At 34.7% G+C, this 19,115-nt stretch overlaps 1 protein-coding gene across 9 annotated transcripts in view; it reads right to left on the minus strand.

Moving 5' to 3' along the window:
* Positions 1-19,115, minus strand: part of LOC310879881 (uncharacterized protein) — a 295,028-nt gene that overhangs the window by 196,965 nt on the left and 78,948 nt on the right. For 7 of the 9 annotated variants that reach the window (XR_014571199.1, XR_014571200.1, XR_014571201.1 and 4 more), the window contains one exon: positions 312-424. The exons of 1 other annotated variant lie outside the window; for it this stretch is intronic. Coding sequence is in view for 2 of the 8 variants with exons in the window: in XM_083794871.1 (XP_083650997.1) it covers positions 373-424 (52 nt within the window). In the remaining 6 variants the exon portion in view is untranslated. Of the gene's footprint in view, positions 1-223; positions 425-19,115 lie in introns of those variants that run through there. One more of the 9 variants, XM_083794866.1, reaches the window with a different exon arrangement.

Consider the following 19,115-nt stretch of genomic DNA (forward strand, 5'->3'; position numbering starts at 1 on the left):
CAACACACGGAACATGAATAAACGTTTGAAACTCCCTGACTCAGTTTTTCATCAGCAGCCTTCAGCATTCCTTGTTTTCCTCAGAGTCACTGAGGAGCCCTCATCCCTTCTGTATATCCTTCTCCTCTGGCAGAAAGAGATCAGCTTTCTCTTTCTGTCCTCATCCATTATTCTTTCCCTTCTTTAGGCTAGTGAGGGATCTGTTTCCTTCCTTTTTATGAATCTCTAAGTGTCTTTATCAGGTGATCTCGGGGGATTGGCATAATCAGGTAATCTTTGCAGTACTGCTTGGCAATATGTTATTTACTCACTGTTTTGCACTGAGCAGAGCATTCCCTTTGTCCAGTTGTGCCATGTGTAAGAGGATGACCGTCAATAATTCATTCTACCAGGTATAGAAGTTTCTGCTGTAAGCTCCTCAAGGCTTTATTTCAACATGGAAATAAAAGACAAAGAAGGTATCAAACAATGCTCTATCTGAAAAAGAGTTTACAATCTGACAGACGCAAAGGAAAATTCTTACCAAACTCAATTCATAATTCATAAAACAAAAGTGTCAGTATTTGCGGTAGTTTAAATTTTCATCCCCACCTTTTCTTCTTTTCTGGAAAACCAGGGCAGAGACAACTGTTAAAGCACACTTGTTAGAAAGAGAGGAACGACTGCTGACCCACTGGAAGCCCTGGCATCACGATGTGTTAACACTTGGCCTACACATGTTTTCTGACTGAAGAGACAACAATTTATGTAAACCAAAATCACAACTAAAAAGCAATCAATACTTTATCTCAAGGTGTAATTTTAATTCCTAGTTAAATGTTTTGGTGGAAAATTACTGCTGTGGGGGAAGAAACAGTGACTGACAAATCTATGCATATGAAATATATCTTTCATACTAGTAACCTCGTCCACCTAGTCCATACTAGTCCACCACAAGTACACATCCATCTAAAGTTGGCCAGATTGGCAAGTATGCATTGCAATTCCCACAAGCCTCTGGGTCCATAGGACTTTAGACTATACCCATATTCTGGTGAAACAAACTGAATCGGAACCCATTACCCCTGTGTAAAACTCTGAATTTTGCAAAATGGCTTGTTTATTTTGAAGGCCCACCCACTACACATGAAGTTAAACATGGCTCAACAAGAAAGGAAAAAAATGCGTGGATGCTCTTCGCCCACAAATTTGGGCTAGTTCCCAGTGTATGAGAAAGAAGTCATCTAACACTCTATCATTATGGCAGGCTCCCCTGATGGAGATGCAGGGAACACCTAGTCACAGCCTTTCCTCACTTGCTGTGCTGCCTGTGCCATCACCACGTGCATGAAGCAAAGGAGGGATCCTCGTTGTGTATAGCAGGAGATTAAATTGTTCTGATCATTCAGTTACAGCAATAGCAGGCAGCAAAGCAGCTTCGACTTAGAGGAGAATTAAGACATAAGTGTAAACCTGATCCTATGATTTATATCTGCATAAATTTATGTTTTGCTTTAAGCTATGTAAAGAAGAGTAGTTCATAAACACAACAAAATCTATACAAATTGTTCTATGAAAATTTCTGTGTGCTTTCTTATTATGCAAAGACTACTTTTATGTGTGCACACAAAGTATGCGCACATCATATTCAAGAGGCTTTAAAATATAAATAAAGAACATTCTGTGAAACAGCTCTTTCAGGCTATTTATATGATTATAATCTCTCTGAACGTGCTTTGTTTGTTTGTTTGTTTTTGTGAAAGTGGATGTGCAAGTATAGGTTGATATTAGAAATCCAGTTTCCCCCTATGATACACTGGTGTCCTCAGTTATACAAGCACAACCATGTTCTTGACTGTAAAACACAAATGGAAGCACTAATTAAGATGTGGGTTATAAGGTTAAGCCAACTTTGACATACAAAATACCCGAAAAATGATTTTACAGCATTATCAGTTTGGACTTGCAAACATATTATGCACCCGTCTGGCAAAACACCCCAAGCATCTGCTAAAACAGGGTCTGGTATATATGGGAATGGTCGATTAGCCTTTTCACCTGACTAAATTTTTAATCCTAATACTTTTGGAGGTTTAAGGGATTAAAAGAACAATTTGTTATTGTTATTTCCTTTGCTCTTTAACAGAACTTAGTATTAGTATAAACTCACGCAACATGAGATGCAAGGCACATTTCTGTCAATAAAGTCATTTTCATCGATAGGCTATGCTGCTGTAATAGTACGGGATTCAAAAAGTAGAATTTTGTGTTGGAAAGCAGACTGTACATGTCCAACATTAGTAATGAATTTTAAACTAGACCTAATTGAGAATGGATTACATATTCAGAAAACTTTAAAAAAATACTATATTTGAAATGTCAAAACAGACCAAAGTTCTTGATTTTTCCAGTGTATTTCTGTAAACAAAATTAGAGCCAAAATAACATTTTCCTTCCTATCCATATCCATGACGCATGCCATATCTTCTCCTAAGCTATCATTTTTCAATGAAGGAAAAATGGGAACTATTTAGCATGTCTTCTTGGACAGACAGGCTTCTCTTTAAGAGAACAAAATTAGTAGCAAAAATACATTATAAATGACAATTCAAGCTCATTATAATTAAAACCACAGCAAACTACTTGAATATTTTGATACTAGAATAGTGCTGTTTAAAGAGCTATGCTTACTTCCAGCTGTGATTGTGTGTGAAAATAGCTCCTATAGCAAGCAAAGCAAACAAGAGGTTGAAATTAAAAATATTCTACAGTTATGGTAAGGTATGGTAATCTTAAGAATAGTTTGCTTTTAAGTGAAAACTTATCACAAAATATCATTTCCCCATGTGACTTAACTTTGTTTTATTATTATTTTTAAACCTATGTGAGCATTTTTAAATTAAGGTATGTATATGATCAAAAAAACCCAACCAAACAAAAACCCCCAGTCCAAAACAAACGTGTACCTCCCTTCTCTCATTTCCTATGTCACAGACCCATCTCACTTGGTATACATCATCTCCAGTGAACCAGAGCTGCTTTTTAAATGATGGAAAATGCGCTATATCAAAAGTAAAGGAATTTCAAAACATTTCATAATTTGAAAGAAAGTTTAAATGGGTTTAATTTTTTTTCCTTATATCTTATGTGGCTTCAGAAATGGAGGCATGATTACAGAAAGCAGAAGTGGAAATTGCTTTTGCCATTTTCTGATTCAGAACTTTAATTTTTCAAAATTCCTCATGAACAGTTCATGTTGTCCCCTGGAAAAAATCGCAAAATATTCTGACGCCTGTCTAGTTTACTTCCTCCTATTTTTTCTCCTCTCTAGCAGCTTATCATCTAGCACTGTTAAAATTTAGCAACCTATCTACGTGTTTTCACACAGTGCACAAAGCAATCTGTATCAAAGACCATTCATTCCTGGTCTAGAGCTGCCTCAGAGAGACAGAACTACTGAGATTCCAACAAGGGTTGTTCTCTCTTGAGAATGTAGCATCTTCTGCAGCTGCTGCAGCTGTATATTCTAGTAGCTTTTTACTGTTACTTCTCAGGAGAAAAGAAAGGTGAAAGTACACGCTGGGAGTTTTACCTTTGCAGATCTCACTGTTGACCAAACTCTTCATTCTGCCTCTCCAGCTTCCCCATTACTGGTACAGTTTTTTTTCTGCACCACTTTGTACTTAGGCAAACAGAAGCCATAAGGTTCTGAAGTTGCAAAATTGAGGAACAGACCTGTCTGCACTCAAACTTCAAGAAGATATCAAAGACTCAGTGAAAATTTGCCAGAAGCAGTTTTTTTGGATTAGTCTTTAAAATCACCTGTCTATAGCAAAGTACAATGCTCAGAGCATCGTGCTAATAATTAGCTTTGAAGACCAACTTGCCTTAAACTCTTAAAATGCTTTCCAGCACTGAAGAACCAGAAAGGCAGGTGCAGAGTAAAAGTTTTCAATAAATACATTTGAATGAACATTAGATTTTATGTAGTACAATATGGCTGCCAAATTAGTTTCTGCTTCCCAGATACGCTAATACCTTACTTGTCAGACCAGGACAGAGAGTTTTCTCAAGGCTATATGTGGCCAAGATCTCAGTCTGCCCCCTTATTTTGGCTTGCATCTGTCTAAATACAGACAAAGTAACAAGCACTGATGCTGAGATTTTTTCTGTGGCACCTAGACCTCATACAGAAGGTCCCTGGGAAGAAAACATGAAACAAAAAGCTCCTTTGTAATGTAAAGCTGTAATTCACATAAACGATTTTCAGATGATTTACAGCACTATACTAAAAAAAAATGGAAAAAAAAAAGAAAAAAATGGATCCCAGGTATGGTTTGTGCATTTCGAATTTGAGAGGAGGATGCACTGTAAGTGACTGGCTCAGCACTCTTGCTCTGATAAATCTCCATCAGGAAAGAAGGTGACATTCTTCAATTAGTCAAATGAAATAGAATTAATGACAACTTGGGTATCCTATCACCCATTTGTTTTTTACCTCATTCTAATATGAAAAAAATTCACAAGCATTACAAGTTCCAACTGGAGTCCTTAGTTGTGTCCCAGCATCATAAATGCAAACTTCAACATTTTTTAATTAAAAGTATACCAGCACTTTTTTTCCCTGTAGTTTTAATTTACTGTTTGCAAAGCTAAAACTGCAAAGTATTAATACTAATAGCTGCTTTAATACTCTGCTTACAAAGAGAAAATCAGCTGAATAGAAAAAAAAAAAGAAAAGATTTATACAAAAATTTAAAAGCTGCATCTGTTTAACAGAAATGCTTTGCACTCATAACACTTGTTAAAATCAGTGGGAACTTTGGATATTCATTCCATCTGAACCTCTGGCCCTGAAAGCCCTGGAAGAGGTTATATTTATTATTTATAGCACATACTGCTGTCAGCAAGGACACAAAACCTTATAGGATTATTTACCATATCTACTCAAGTATGTAGCAAGGTTAGAGTATGTATCAAATTCTGTTATGTTCCCCAAATTAATGAAGGAAGAATTAATGTTGCAAGGAAAAAAAAAAAAAAAAGGAAAGAAAAAAAAACTTAGGAGAGGTGAGTGGAAAGTAGGAAAGCACCTGGATTTCTGCTTTGTTAGATGTTTGCTGTGGAAACAATCTGCTCAGTTTTAACGAGAGTTGACATCATCAAGAACATTCCATGCCATCATTTCACAACTAGCTGTTTTTCCTGATTTTTATTATTATATTTTTAAGTACTGAGATAAAATTTTTATTTGAAGAGGAATTAAAAATAAAAGTTTCTAAGAAATTATAAAGGAAGTAGAAAAATCCAGGGAATGACAAATAACGGAATGGGAAGGCCAAGAAGCTGTAATTGTGTTATATAGATACCTTATCATCCCTACTTTTTTATTTATTTTTTATTTATTTCTGATTGGCAAGTTTCTGTTCTACTGAATGCCAGCCAAAAATTCAAGGTGGTATAAAACATTTTAAAAACATTACTTTTTAACTATGTTGAGAAACAGAATGGTACCTTTTTTAACAGCCATATGTCATAAAGACTATTTTTATTTAGGAAATTCTATTTTAATTTAAACATCATAAGCCCATGAGCTATAACAAACATATATATATTTTTTAACCATATGCGCTGAATTATTGCAAAGAAAATTGCTACTTCTCCTCCCCCTCCTTTAGAAGCCTGAATACACGCGTGTGTTTATGTGTGTGTCTGTTTACGGTGAAGGAAGGAAACCACTAAAATACATTAGTTAACATAATGGCAAAATCCCAAAAAAGAGGTCTTCCATTGGGGTTGCTTTTTATCCCATATCTTTCACTAGTCCATTTTCCATATAATGCCCTTCTTGAACAAGCTCTCCGCAGCAATCTGCTAGTGATGACGGCCATCAACCCAGATGATGTGGAAAGTTGCTATAATTCCTTTCATCTGCTGTTTTACTGAATTCATGCACTGTATGGTTTGAAGGCAAGTTCCTTTCACCAGGTGCAAAGAAATGGAAACACGCATGTGTGCATTTGTTAGCACTGACATGCACGATACTGGAAGGAGAACTACAGCCTCCTTTCCCCTAAATCTTTGAGTAGCATCACTAAAAATGAGTTTTGAAGAATAACTTCTGCAGCTTTTCCTGTGCAGAACATCAATGAAACAAATGTATGCACGGGGCTCTCTTAGATCTTTGCTATTATTTATTTAAGTCTAGGACTATCAGTTGATAAAGGAATTGGTTTCTAATTTCTAATTTTTGCTTTTAAGCAAAATTAGATTTAGAGTTTAGGAGGCTGATTTAATGGCTACTTCAGGTGCTTATAACCTTGACTATGCACATCTGATACCTTAACAAGATTTTAGTGTAAAATTGCAGATGGCATTGTTCACATTGGACTACCCCGTGAGCTGCATTTGTCTACAAAGGAACGTAGAGAACGGAAAAACATTTTCAATAACTTAAGGCTTTTCCATAACTACTAAACATAGAGCAAACAAGTTATAAGCTCACCAGTATTTTACTTAGAGAAAACAGAAAGCCACACTGTACTTGAGATGGAATTTCCTCATTTAAAGAGGTTTTATAAATAAATTAGCCTGGCTCTTGAAATTGTAAAGACCATATATGTAGCTAAACTGATCATGCAATTTACAGAAGTCTGAGAGGAAACAGTGTAATTTACCTTAAACTGAACAAAATGTTCAATAAACCAGAAACAAGAAGCAGTATAATTGATCATCTGCTGTTTTTTAAAATTCAACTAAAATCATATGTATTTTTATATTCACTGTTAGGACATAACCCAAGCCAAGGGTGTTAGCACAATCACCTCTTCTCTATGAAAAACAGCTTTCTATTCCTGATTAACTTTGCTTCACAGCAATACAGTAAAGATGAGAAACAAAGCAGACTTCATAGGTAAGGACTTATTTCTCTCTTGTTAAAGTTAACTTGAACTCTTATTTAAAGTAGAAAGTTTTTAGGTAGAAGTATATTTAAAGTCACAGATGCTTCTTCACTCTATCACCAACTGAATCTGTGCCTTGGAACAATTTGTGCAATTTTGTTTTCTACAAAATGCAGATATGTTCATGGCTCACTGGTGACTGTGAGCTAGAACCATGCATCTGCAGCTCAAAGATTTCTTCCCCAGTCCAGCTCCTGGTGCAGTCATCGGCAGCAGGGGACAAGCCCATGGTGTGCCACAGCGCTGGGACATACCAGCTGCATGGCCGAGAGACCAGAGGAACTCCAACTTGCCAGCGGCAGCCGAGGCTCACAGCCCTTCCTCAAACAGGCATCACACTTGCTATGAGCAGACCACTATCTTCTGATCCACCAGATCTGGTCTCCTGTACAACTCCTTTCTGGTAAAAAATAATCTTAAAGGAAAGTTGTAAAGTTCAGCCAGTGCTATACAAATTCTTGTGACTCATCAGTTTGTCTTCTGGTCATATGCTTTTACTCACTATTTTCCAAAAAGCACTGTGCCTGTCAAAATATTCTGTGCTTCTGTTTTCTAAAAAACACCTTGGTCTCCAGCTCTTTGTAGGTACTGAGCATTTGCAGATGCTATTTGCAGGATTCATCCACTTACATGCTCAAGGCATTTAAAAGACCAACAAAATTGTAATACGTGTAAAAAAAATCCACACTGTTAGGATCATTTATCTGGGATTTTACCTCATGATATTTAAATACAGCCAATGGCACATTCAAACAGATGTCATCCATTAAAGTTTCAGTTTTGCTATTTTTTGTACTGACAATTTCCACTGAAATACATACTGAGATCCACACCAATCAAAATATTTAACACTAACAAAATCAAACGCTAACCACATTCATAAGTATAGTAGTCCAAACTGTAAATCCTTCCAACTGCAGCAACTCTGGGATCTGCCCATAAAGGACCCATGTGCTAGGCTGTTCAGAGGGACATCTATTTTGGGGTAAGCAAAAGTCCAAAGGGCAAATTGCTGTTGTTACTATTACTCACTGCAGCACACAGAAACAGAAATCATATTAGCAAGGATAACCTCCTAATCTCTCTCCTTCTCCCCCTAGTTTGGTACTGCTTACGTGAAACTCCTCAGAATTATTATTAAACACAAACTAAACCTGCTCCTCTAAACAAACATTTTTGAACTTCAGTCAGCCCCCCTCAAACAAATAAGCTGTTTTGAAAATGATTTCCAGGGCGATGCCTGTTGCCATAGAGATGACATTAAGTGAAAAGGACAAAAAATATAGAGGGTGATAAACTGCATGGTTGGATGACACACTTGACTTCCAAGTCTGTGTTCAAATGAGGCATACATGCCAAGATTTTTTATGAAAGACAAAATTAAAATGTATCACTATCAAGCTGTAACTGACAAGGTATTGTGTGGCGGCTGTTAACATAATGCTCCATATATTTATTGTTTGTCATTTTTCTGGCCCTGATAAAGGTCTTTTAGAGCTGTAAATCATACCATTAAATCTGCCACTAGAAACAGAGGCTGTTTGGAGAATGAAAAGAAAAGAAAACATGGAACTGAATCACTACTTACAGATTTCTGCTTCTTGACAGACTTTAACTATCACATCAGAGATGACATTTATTCTTTGAATTTGGCACACTTTCAGAAGCCAGGTTGTTGGCGGGTGACCTAACTTGAAGAAAAAATCTCTTGGAGACTTGGCTGTTTACCACAGCAATTCATTGTACAGATACAGTATTCATGGAAGTCCTAGGGCTTAAGAGCATATGAAGCTATTCACAAGTTTAAAAATATTGATTCATTTGCACTACACACGCCTGTTTACAAAATTAGACTTCTCTCCACATTTTATTAATGAAGAGACTAGTATATCACTATGATCTTGATTGGTAATAGATGTAATAAAATGCAATAAAGCATCTGTTTAGGTTCCTGCATGAATACTTCGATGAACACCTGCGAAACACTGGCTTAGGGGCACCCAAAACTGACAGCTGACAATCTCAAATGATACAAAACAGAGAGATTTGGTGGGAGAAATGTGATGCATAACACACAGAGGGGTAAGACGGAATGTGTTTGAAGCATGGTAAAAGGAAAATACATTATTAATTCTGGCAATATGGAAACCACTGTATTAACCCAAATCTCAACACAGATCCCAATCCAGATCACCTAGGTACAATGTGCTGCCTCAATGCTCAACTGTGGCAAAGGATAGGATTAAACAAAAACCAACAAAAGCCCATATAAAACAAGTACAAAGTGATCTTTCCTCTTCAATAGAGAAATAAAAAGACTATACAGATTTTTTTGGGGAAAAAAAAACACACTTTTTTTTTTCCCCTCAGGAAATGCAGGACACGGCAAACTTACTGAGTTGAAATAAAAGCTAGAAAGTGTTTTAATAACTACAGGTACAGGACCTTTTTTGATTTAACAGAATCCAGAGCTTCTGTTTGCTACTTGGAACCTGTCAGCATAACTTCTTTAGACATGTTTTGGAGCCTGGGACTAAGAAAAGAGAGTATCTATAGTGTTAAACCATTAAATGGTAATGTAACTAACTGAAATATTACTGGATTTCACAGAATCATGTTTGACAAAAGGCACATTGGAAGAAAGGCAGATCTGGAGAATAGCCAGAGCCTATTCAAGCCCCTGGAATAAGCAATAGCATTGAAAAGACAGTTATGTCTAGAACCACCTAGTTACAGGAGACAATTTTGCAGACAGGAGACAGTTAAGAGCCCTCTTACACATTAGCAAAATGTTGCACTTCTTGTGCCCATCCAAAACCGCACCTTTCAAAAACATGCAACTTTTAAAAATTCTTGTTAAGAATTAGCACTTGTTTTCACCCTTTAATGTTAATGCCATTAACATTTCACTATGCATTTCATGTCATTTAAAAGAAATGTGTGAGATATAAATACAATGCATAGAGCAAGACCACAGATAAGCACAAATCAAAGCTGAAGTGTGGCATCTGCGTACAATACTCATGTCCTATTAACTAGAAACAAAATATACAATCAATTGCTGTAATTCTCCTTGTAGCCCATTCTGAAAGAGCCACAGAAAGTTACTACTAACATCCCAGCTTTACTCTTGCTAAAAACAAGAATGGTAGTTAATGCAATGTCAGGTATGCATAATTTAACTAAGAGGACGCCTTTGACATTGTACATATTGCCAAAATGCTGCACAGGCAATAACATGAACTGCTGCAGGCATAATAGGATAGACAGCTGTGTGCTTAGTAATCGGAAACTTTTTGAACATCTGAACATAACTAGGTACCCTTTATAGCCTACTCTTATTAATGAAACTTTATAAATCTTTTATTGGATTTGTCAGTTAAAATTAAACAAATAAACAGCTTATTGCAGCATGAAACCGCCTGATTTTATCCCCCTTGTGAATCACTGACCTTTAACGATTAAGCAGAAAGGTAAGAAGGTGTAAGTTACAGAACTTAGAGTATCTCAGGTTCATTTGTTTGCGCATGAAATTGGATGTTCATATTTCGTTGAAAATTCTTTTTAGAGAAAACAATTTTCTTCATTGCATAATATTCAATAGTTTTCAATGAACTGGTGAAATATGATCACTCGATCACCTGCATGTACTTTATTTTCCCAGGCTATTAGAGAGGACCTTTTTTATGTTTGTCCTTAAAATTCTTCTAGAATATAATCCTGAAGTCGGCTTAAGTGTAATTAATACTAAGTTTTTATTTTTAACACAAGCAACAAGGGAAAAACACTGCTAGAAATCCACTTCTCCTGGTGTCTTACATATATCAAGTATTTTGCCCAGAATTATTTTACAATTTTAGTGAAGGCAAAATGTGACAGTTTATTTCAAAATTAACAAATAAATGAGAAGTGCACATAGCAAAATATAAAGGGAAATACATTACTAAAAGTATAACTCAATTCTCTGAATATATCTAGTTTTTATGGAAGACTACAGAATTTAGCAATAAATGAACTCAAAGAAAGGCTTAGTGCAACAACTGTATCTCACCAGTGATAGATAAGGACCATGAAGATTCTGCTATCTCACTTATCTAGCCACTTACTCTAAACACTATTATAATGCTTACACTATAAAACAGCAGGGACTTCATGGTACTTTATCACTAGAACTGAAGAAAGAGACTGAACAAAGGTAAAATCTCTCTTATAAACTCAAAGCGTAGAGAGAAGAAATTTTCACTTTCCGGAGTTTCCCTTGCTCACTCATTAGTGGTGACACTGATACCTCTGTTACCTACACTCTGCTACACTTATACTTTTTTAAATGCAATAAAGCTGAAAGACACACCAGATGATTTCAGTATACATGATGCCAATTTGCTTCAAAAAGTTGACAATTCAGGTTAAGGTAAAGGAAAGAACTGAAAATGATCACTGGAATTAAACAATCCTAACTCAGATGTATCATCCACCTGACACTAAAAAAGATCTTCCTACCATGTATCTATAGAAAGAACCTACGACTTTATTCACTGATTTAAATTTAGACAAATGTTAGCACAGGTGAAGTTCAGTTCTACTCAAAAAATCTAGGCAAAACATCTATGTACATACATCCTGAGCTCCACTTAAACTCTCATTTTGAGAAAAATTACTGCAAATGAATTATTTTTAGCCAATCTTTTAAACATAAAAAGTTAATAACAGTTAACATTGTAAATAAGCTTCCTTTGCTGTAGATCTGAAAGGGGCCAGTAATTCTCAAACAGCTTCTGAAATCTCACCTCTTTTGTAGTCTAATTGGTTACATCAGTAAATTTCTTGGTGAGTGCTTTAAAAGGATGCAGAACAGGAATAGAAATACAGCTTTATGGCAAGTGAGGTGTGAGGCCATTAAATGCATTCACTGCATTAGAATGTTTTTAATCCTACTGACCAATTAAGTAAAATGCATCTTGGAGCAAGTAAACGTAACGGTCCTGTTGCTGACTGTAATAATAGATATGGCTGATGTGATAAAATGTGAACATTAGTTGTTAATTAACACGATGAAAATATTTCTTCTTTGACAAATTATTGAATACTTCTCCAGATCATATTAGAAGAAAAATAATGAGCTAGCAAACTAGAACCATCTGAAAAATAAGTTTTAAAATCCCAATCAGAGTAGTAGATTTCTTTCATGAAGACTATATGAAATTTGCTGCCTCTTTCAGAACAAAAGGATACCCTACCTTGAATACTATGTGATCTTATTTTCTACTAACACTATAACTTAGGCTAATTTAGACTCATCATTTAAACCTCAGAAATTCCAGAGCTTGAATGCCATGAACTGGATCAACCAAAATCACTGTAAGCAGGTTTAGCTTGGTTGAACTACCTACCTTATTTACGTCCACTTTAAAGAGCAATTCTAGTCCCTAATTAAACTTCCTACAGTATTTCTAACCTAATTTAACTATGTGAATTAATTAGATCCCAACTCTAATCCCAAATTCCTTCAATACCACTTCCTCTCCCTCTGCTTCAGTTGCACCACATGGAAGAAAGAATATGTACCTTCCTTTATAGAGCAGTCTGAGATCCATTAAAAGAAAGGACTACATAAGAGCTCCTTAAATTCAGGAATAAAAATCAGCTTTAGTGATTAAATAAAATGCTTGGTAAGTAAGGTTAAGACACTAGTGATAGCTTTAAAATACAGAAACAGCAAAACAGCACATTGGGGATATGTAAACATCAAATTCAGAGTATAAATGAAGCATAACAAGCTTCCAGAGATGCTTATGGAACAGACTAGGCTTGGGTTACATAATATTAACTGCCTACCTAGTTTGTTTTTAAAATGAGAGTTAATGCAGGAATTTGACTAAACAAAAAGCAAGATGAATGATGAAATAACTTGGTTTCCATTGTTCACTAATCTGAAACTGGTTACTGTGTTATTGATCAGTATGAGGCATGTTTGGACAAACTAAAGATGGATCAATGACAAACACCAAGGCTGAAAATGCCAAGTTTTGTGACAATGATCTGATAGGGACAAAAATTTTAACTTCAAACTTTTAACTTTGGTACACAAGCAGACAGAGTGTTCTGGCTCTACTATTTAATAGCTATTTATGTAAGCGAATAAATATTTATTGTCCTATGTATATGTGAAACACAGTGGTGACTTAGGGCCTTAAACTAGAAATTGATCAAATATGCTCTTAACTGAGCCTGCAGTTATTTCTAATATAGGTCATCTTAATAATGAAAAACATTAATTTGTATGTATACAATAACAGTAAATACACTGTTTTTAGGGTTTGGGTACCTGAGTAAAACATTTCTCCAAAAGTGACTGAAAGAATAGCTATCATTACATTAATGTTGCCCAAGTATTTGGAACATCTTAAGCTATTTATCTAAAAGACATGAGGTAATAAGGAGACGTAGGAAAATCTGAGAGACAAGAAAACTAAGGGAAAGTTAATTCATTGTTTTTCATTACATTTGTTTGTGCTTTCTCTATTGACGACATGGTTTATTAAAAGTTGTCTAACTTTTGAGCTACTCTGACAAGAGGAACTTTATTTTTCCTTAAAAGTAGCCCAACAGAATAACCTAAACCAGCTTAACAGCAGACTGCTTAGAGCAGCCTTCCTTTTTTTAATAATATTTTAAACACTGACAACTGTAGAATACTGAGTAGATAATACCTCTATTATTTGTTGATATAACTTTTTTATAGTTTAAATGGTACATGAATTTTAACAAAACCATCCCTTGCACTAATAATCAGGTAAGTCACAAGAATGCTTTCATATAGTGCAAGTTCTGATACATATTTACAAACATGAAAAATTTCATTTAGGTAAATGAAATTACCTAACTGAAATTATTTAGAGATGGAAATATAATAATGATATTCACTTTGTAAAAAATCCATCCCTATTCATAATATAGATGGAACTACAGATATCAAACTGGAGAAAATAATTTTTATACTTGAAAAAAAAAGATTAATGCAAATTTCAATATTATAATTATGAAAGAAGTGGTTAATCATTTATTGTTCAATTTGTTTAATTATTAACTATTGTAAAAAATAAAAATAAAAAAAAATAAAACAACAAAAAAGTTTTTCCTGAAAACTATAAAGTAACTGCTACTACTACTAAAATTTCATTCTGGCACATAATTAGTAATGGCCCTGTAGGAAATAAACAATAATTTCCCAAATAACATTCGGGAATCTGAAATTTGAAAGCAAGGGAATGGAATGTGATTCTCATCTTTATCAAAGCTTCAAAGTTTTAGGATACCTTGGAAAGTAACAACCGATATATCTATAGGTGAGTAAAATGGCATGCAAACCACTAGAATTAGTTCTCTTCTTGTAATTCAAGAGGTGGATAAAATTAAAAAAAAAAAAAGATGGTTACAGGAAGAAAAAAAATCAGTGCTGTCTTGAGAATATTTTCTCTCTGTGTTACAGCATTGAGTCAACTCTCATGGACATTCATGGCAGCAGAAAAAGATTGTAAACATCTGTTGCTCTAAATAGTCTTTTAGTTTAGGTATTTAAAAGAATACACTGTTATTCACAAAGCATGTACACAAAAAGAAAATACGGAGGATGCCTAGACATCAAAATGGAAAATATTCTGTGTATGAGAACTTTCAAAGTAACATCATCTTGGTTTATGATACTTTTGGCTCCATAAGAATCCTTAAAACTAGCAGAATGGAAACAATTTGCTAGCAGAATGCAAACAATTTGCCATGACCTACAGAATTACAGGCAGACGCTTACATGTATTACTCATCCTTAAACATTGGCTTCTTCACTATTGTTGTTACATCTATGCATGGCAAACACACAGATATAGCTACATACATATATCTGAAGTAAGAAGGATGTGTTCTCTAAGAACTAGAAAACCTAGAGTCATGTCATTAAACTTTTGGGGAAAAAAAAAAGTAAGCCTTCTGGAAAACAAATATTGTCTATAAGCACCATTACTCATCTGGGTGTTCATACTAGAAACAAAGAAAAGAAAAATTAAAGCCAGGACAACACTAGATTGCTGTTTCGTTTAGAAAGTTCAGATACACTGACACTGAGTGACATTAGTTCTGAAAAGACTACCTGTAAAACAGGAACATACTGTTCAGGAACATATTGTTGTACTAAACGATACTTTTCTTTGTATTGTTTAGGAGGTATACATTTCTTACCATACATCTACAAGGTATCCACAAGAACAGATCTGGATAATAGTGCTGCATATTTCTTGCATAAATTTCTTTTTAAAAAACAAAACAAAACAAAACAAAAAAACATTGTCTCTCAAGAACACTGAATTTCGGGTAAGTAGCATGATGTGCAACAGTTAGCCACAAAATGATATTGCAGGCTGCCATCCCTGTGCATCCTGACAACATGCCATAACCATGATGCAAAGGATAACTCTCTGGATTTCTGATCAAATGTGTTCACAGTTTGCCTGCCAGTAGTAAAGTTAGATTCAATATGATGATGATTTTTGTCTTCCAGAACCAAGGAAGAGACGAGAAACTGATAAATGTTTTTATAAAACCACTGGATGGAAGCAGATTCCATTCATTGCTGATCAGGTCTCAATTTCAAATCTAGGAGCCGAGTGTGAAAGACACTGTCTCAGTAACAATCTCCAAACAAGACAGGCTTGGAAATTACTTCTTTCAGGTAAATGCATCGTTCTTCTTTTTTCTACTCAGTCTCTTTGTATACGTTAGTCTTAGTTTGCATTATTTGACTGGAAGCTGTCAAATAAAACGTTATTGCAAAACTACTAATTTTTATTTTATTTTACTTTTTAGTGAAATCCTTCAAGAGAAGGTGTTATGCTCATGCCCTAAAGGTAGGAATCCATAAGGCTAATGAAAGAACAATTGTAATTCAGATTATTAGAATTTATAATATTCAGCAGCATTTTGTAGGACTAAATACTAAAACATGTAATAAATATTACAAAAATGTTTTTAAACTGAAATTACAAAGAGTACACACTGCCTGCTTAGTTATGATTAGGTTCAGCTATGTATTTCTTGCCATTAATGGGAGCACTATACATTTAGTTTTCTTCAGAAGACAGGAAAAATTATATATTTGAAGAAAGTTTACTGGATCACCACTAGCTTTTGATTTGGAGAGGTCCTTGGGCATCAAAACCATTAAAGAGTAATGTTAAAGCCTGTTGGAGACTGGAACTTTCAGGTCTACGTTCTGTCTCATATCAAACACAGATAAGTGGTCCCCTGTAATTTTTATGACTACGGTGTCAAAAGTCTTCCATCCAAATCGCAATAAATATTGTAATGAAGTCTGGAAGCAAGGTCATTTGTACTTGCTCGGGGCTGAGAATTAAGATAGCCTGTTTCTAGTTAGACAGTCATTAGAAAGATCTAACGTCCATGGTAAATGGTTTCCTGTTCCAAGTGCTTAAAACTAGTTTTAGTAAAATTGACTTCCTGAACATTTTCTTACATCTTCTTCAATATATGAATTTCAATTTTACATTTTTTTAAATGATGGGTTCTTCACAGACAGTCTGCCAAATAAGTATGCTTACTCTGAGTAAATTAAGAGCTCAATCCTGCAGGTAGCTGTCTATACTAGCACATTTTTATGTTCATCCAAACCACATTAGATCAAAATATAGCACAATTCAGACACGTTACCAAAGACTTTGGGGAAACAAAGTGTAATATATCCTCCTTCACTTTCTCTAAAACAGCACTGATGCTGTTTTATCTTTTTATCCCCCATGAGCTTTTTTTCAATCATGATTCCAAGTCACAAAGGTAAACTAACATTGCATTTGTTAGACTTTGAAGTTGGCTCAAATGAATTTATAGATGCATTTTTCAAACAATTTCTCTGCCTATGAATTACAGTTAGACTTTTAGCTTGAACATTGACACAAGATGTAAAAATTAGCTATATTTTACATTATTACTTCATAATTAATTCAAATATATGCAGTTCTCATAATACTGTGAGTTGACCTCTGAAAGATGAAGTGTAGCAAACTTTTCAACTAAGCATATTATTACTTTATACAAAAACATAAAACAGGCTCAGTTGAGAATAGTTACAGTGCATACAACTCTATATGGGAATGATTACTATAGTTATTTAAAGAGAAATTTAAGAGTCCTGTCTATACAGGTCAGTCAGACTGGCTAAACAGAATGAGTGAATGAGTTGCTTTGGAAAATATTGTCCATCCTTCTGCTCTTTAAAATCCTGTTAAAGATTGTAAGACTTTGTATGGGTGGCACACAAGTATTTTGATACCTGACTTCCATTATATGCCTACAAACTCTCATTAAGGCAGGTTCTGAGAAACTATTCTGTGTAGGTTTGAACAAAACTGTTCAAGAGAGGTACCTCCTCATATTTCCAAATTTGACCTTTCATAGTTTGTCATATTATAATGCCATCTCTTACCTGTTTATTTGCTTACGAAAAAGTATCCAACAAGATAGATCTCAGCAGACAAGACAAAATTTAGGCACCTTCAATGATACATTTGGACCGTTTGTCTAAAAACTCCTTCCCAAATTCTTGGGATCATCTATACCAGCTTTCCGCAAATCAATCTTAATGGAATATTTCATATACTGTAATCTGAATGCAAAGCTCTCTTTCATATGCTCATATGAACACAATGGTGGACAATGCACTCAGTTCTGGACGCGTATACCACTTACACAACAGAGTAACTAAAAAGGTAGTAAAACTATAGGTAGTAAAATAAACAGACCTCACTATTTATACTTTTATACTTGCTAAAGTAAAGATAGTGCATTTAAATCTGTATTTGATAGAATAAACGTGCCTTTTTGTATTCTTTGACAAAAGCCATGAATTATTAATTTCTGCCATTGTATTCACTGAACAACTGTAATTGTAAGTAAATCCTGAAGTTAATGAAAAAATTAAGGCAAAGGGTTTCTTTATCAGAATTAATGAAACATTTGCACAAAATCTTTTCATACAACAATAATGTCTCATAATTCCTTATGAAACTGCACCTCCATCTCCAAATCTCAATAATTATAAAAAGCGAACATTCACCAAAGAAACTTTTTTTTGGTGTTATTTAAAATCAGAGCACTGGTTTAGGTAAGCATTTGGGAACATTTTTCACTAAACATACTTCGTTGATGTCACTTTCTTCTTAATCACAACCTTCACTAACCTTTTATCAACAGACTGGCATATATTAATGTTTGGACAGTTAGTTTTTTTTTTTTAACATTGCTGAAACTGCTCTGAAGGTTTTACTCTAGCCTGTAAAACCAGTGAAAAGTCCTTTTTCACTGACAGTCAGTAATGTACGCGAGAGCTTTATAACCACTCAGCACATGCAGCAGCTCATCCTTACAGCCTCCTAACCTCAGAGGCTGTAATGTTATCCAGTACGAAAAACTGCAAAATACTTGAAAATGTGTACCAAGATAATCAGAAGATTTGAACTCTTTCATATTCAAGGAACTCAAACCCTTTACTACCAGGAAGAATCATGTTCCCTCTTTCCACAGCTTTTTTCTCTTGAGGAGTTGAAGCATTCTCACCAGCTGATCTGCTCTGCTGAGGCACCTTTGTGAAATGTAATAACATAAAATTACTTTGAATAAAAATGACATGTTATTTGGCAAGTTTTTATTCTACTTAGCCATGACTGGATTTACAGTGTGAAGAATTATTGTATTCCTTCATTTCTATTGTCAGTAGGGCCTTCTCAAATATTCCTTGAATTGTGATATTCTCATTTTTTTCTGTGTACACCTTTAAATTAAGAGATGTCTATCATCCACTGCAATACTACTGTAGTTTCCTCTTCAAAAGCTTTTAAAAAGTTGTTTTATCTTAGTTTGAGGTCTCTGAATACAAAGTGGAAAAATATACCAACTGTTGATAGCAATGCTCGCCCACTCTATTTTTTTTTTTTTTTATGTACACAGTGGACTTAAAAAAAAAAAAAGCTATAAATGTGCACAGGATCAGTGTTAAATTCTTCAGAGTTGTTTATTAAAATATTATGTTATACATTTTTTTTTCAGAAATACCTGTATCTTTCATAGATATAGCTATCCATATTGAGATGGACATATGTTGTGTATTTATAT

The sequence above is a fragment of the Anser anser genome, assembly GCF_964211835.1.
Source record: "Anser anser genome assembly, chromosome: 11".
Taxonomy (NCBI): domain Eukaryota; kingdom Metazoa; phylum Chordata; class Aves; order Anseriformes; family Anatidae; genus Anser; species Anser anser.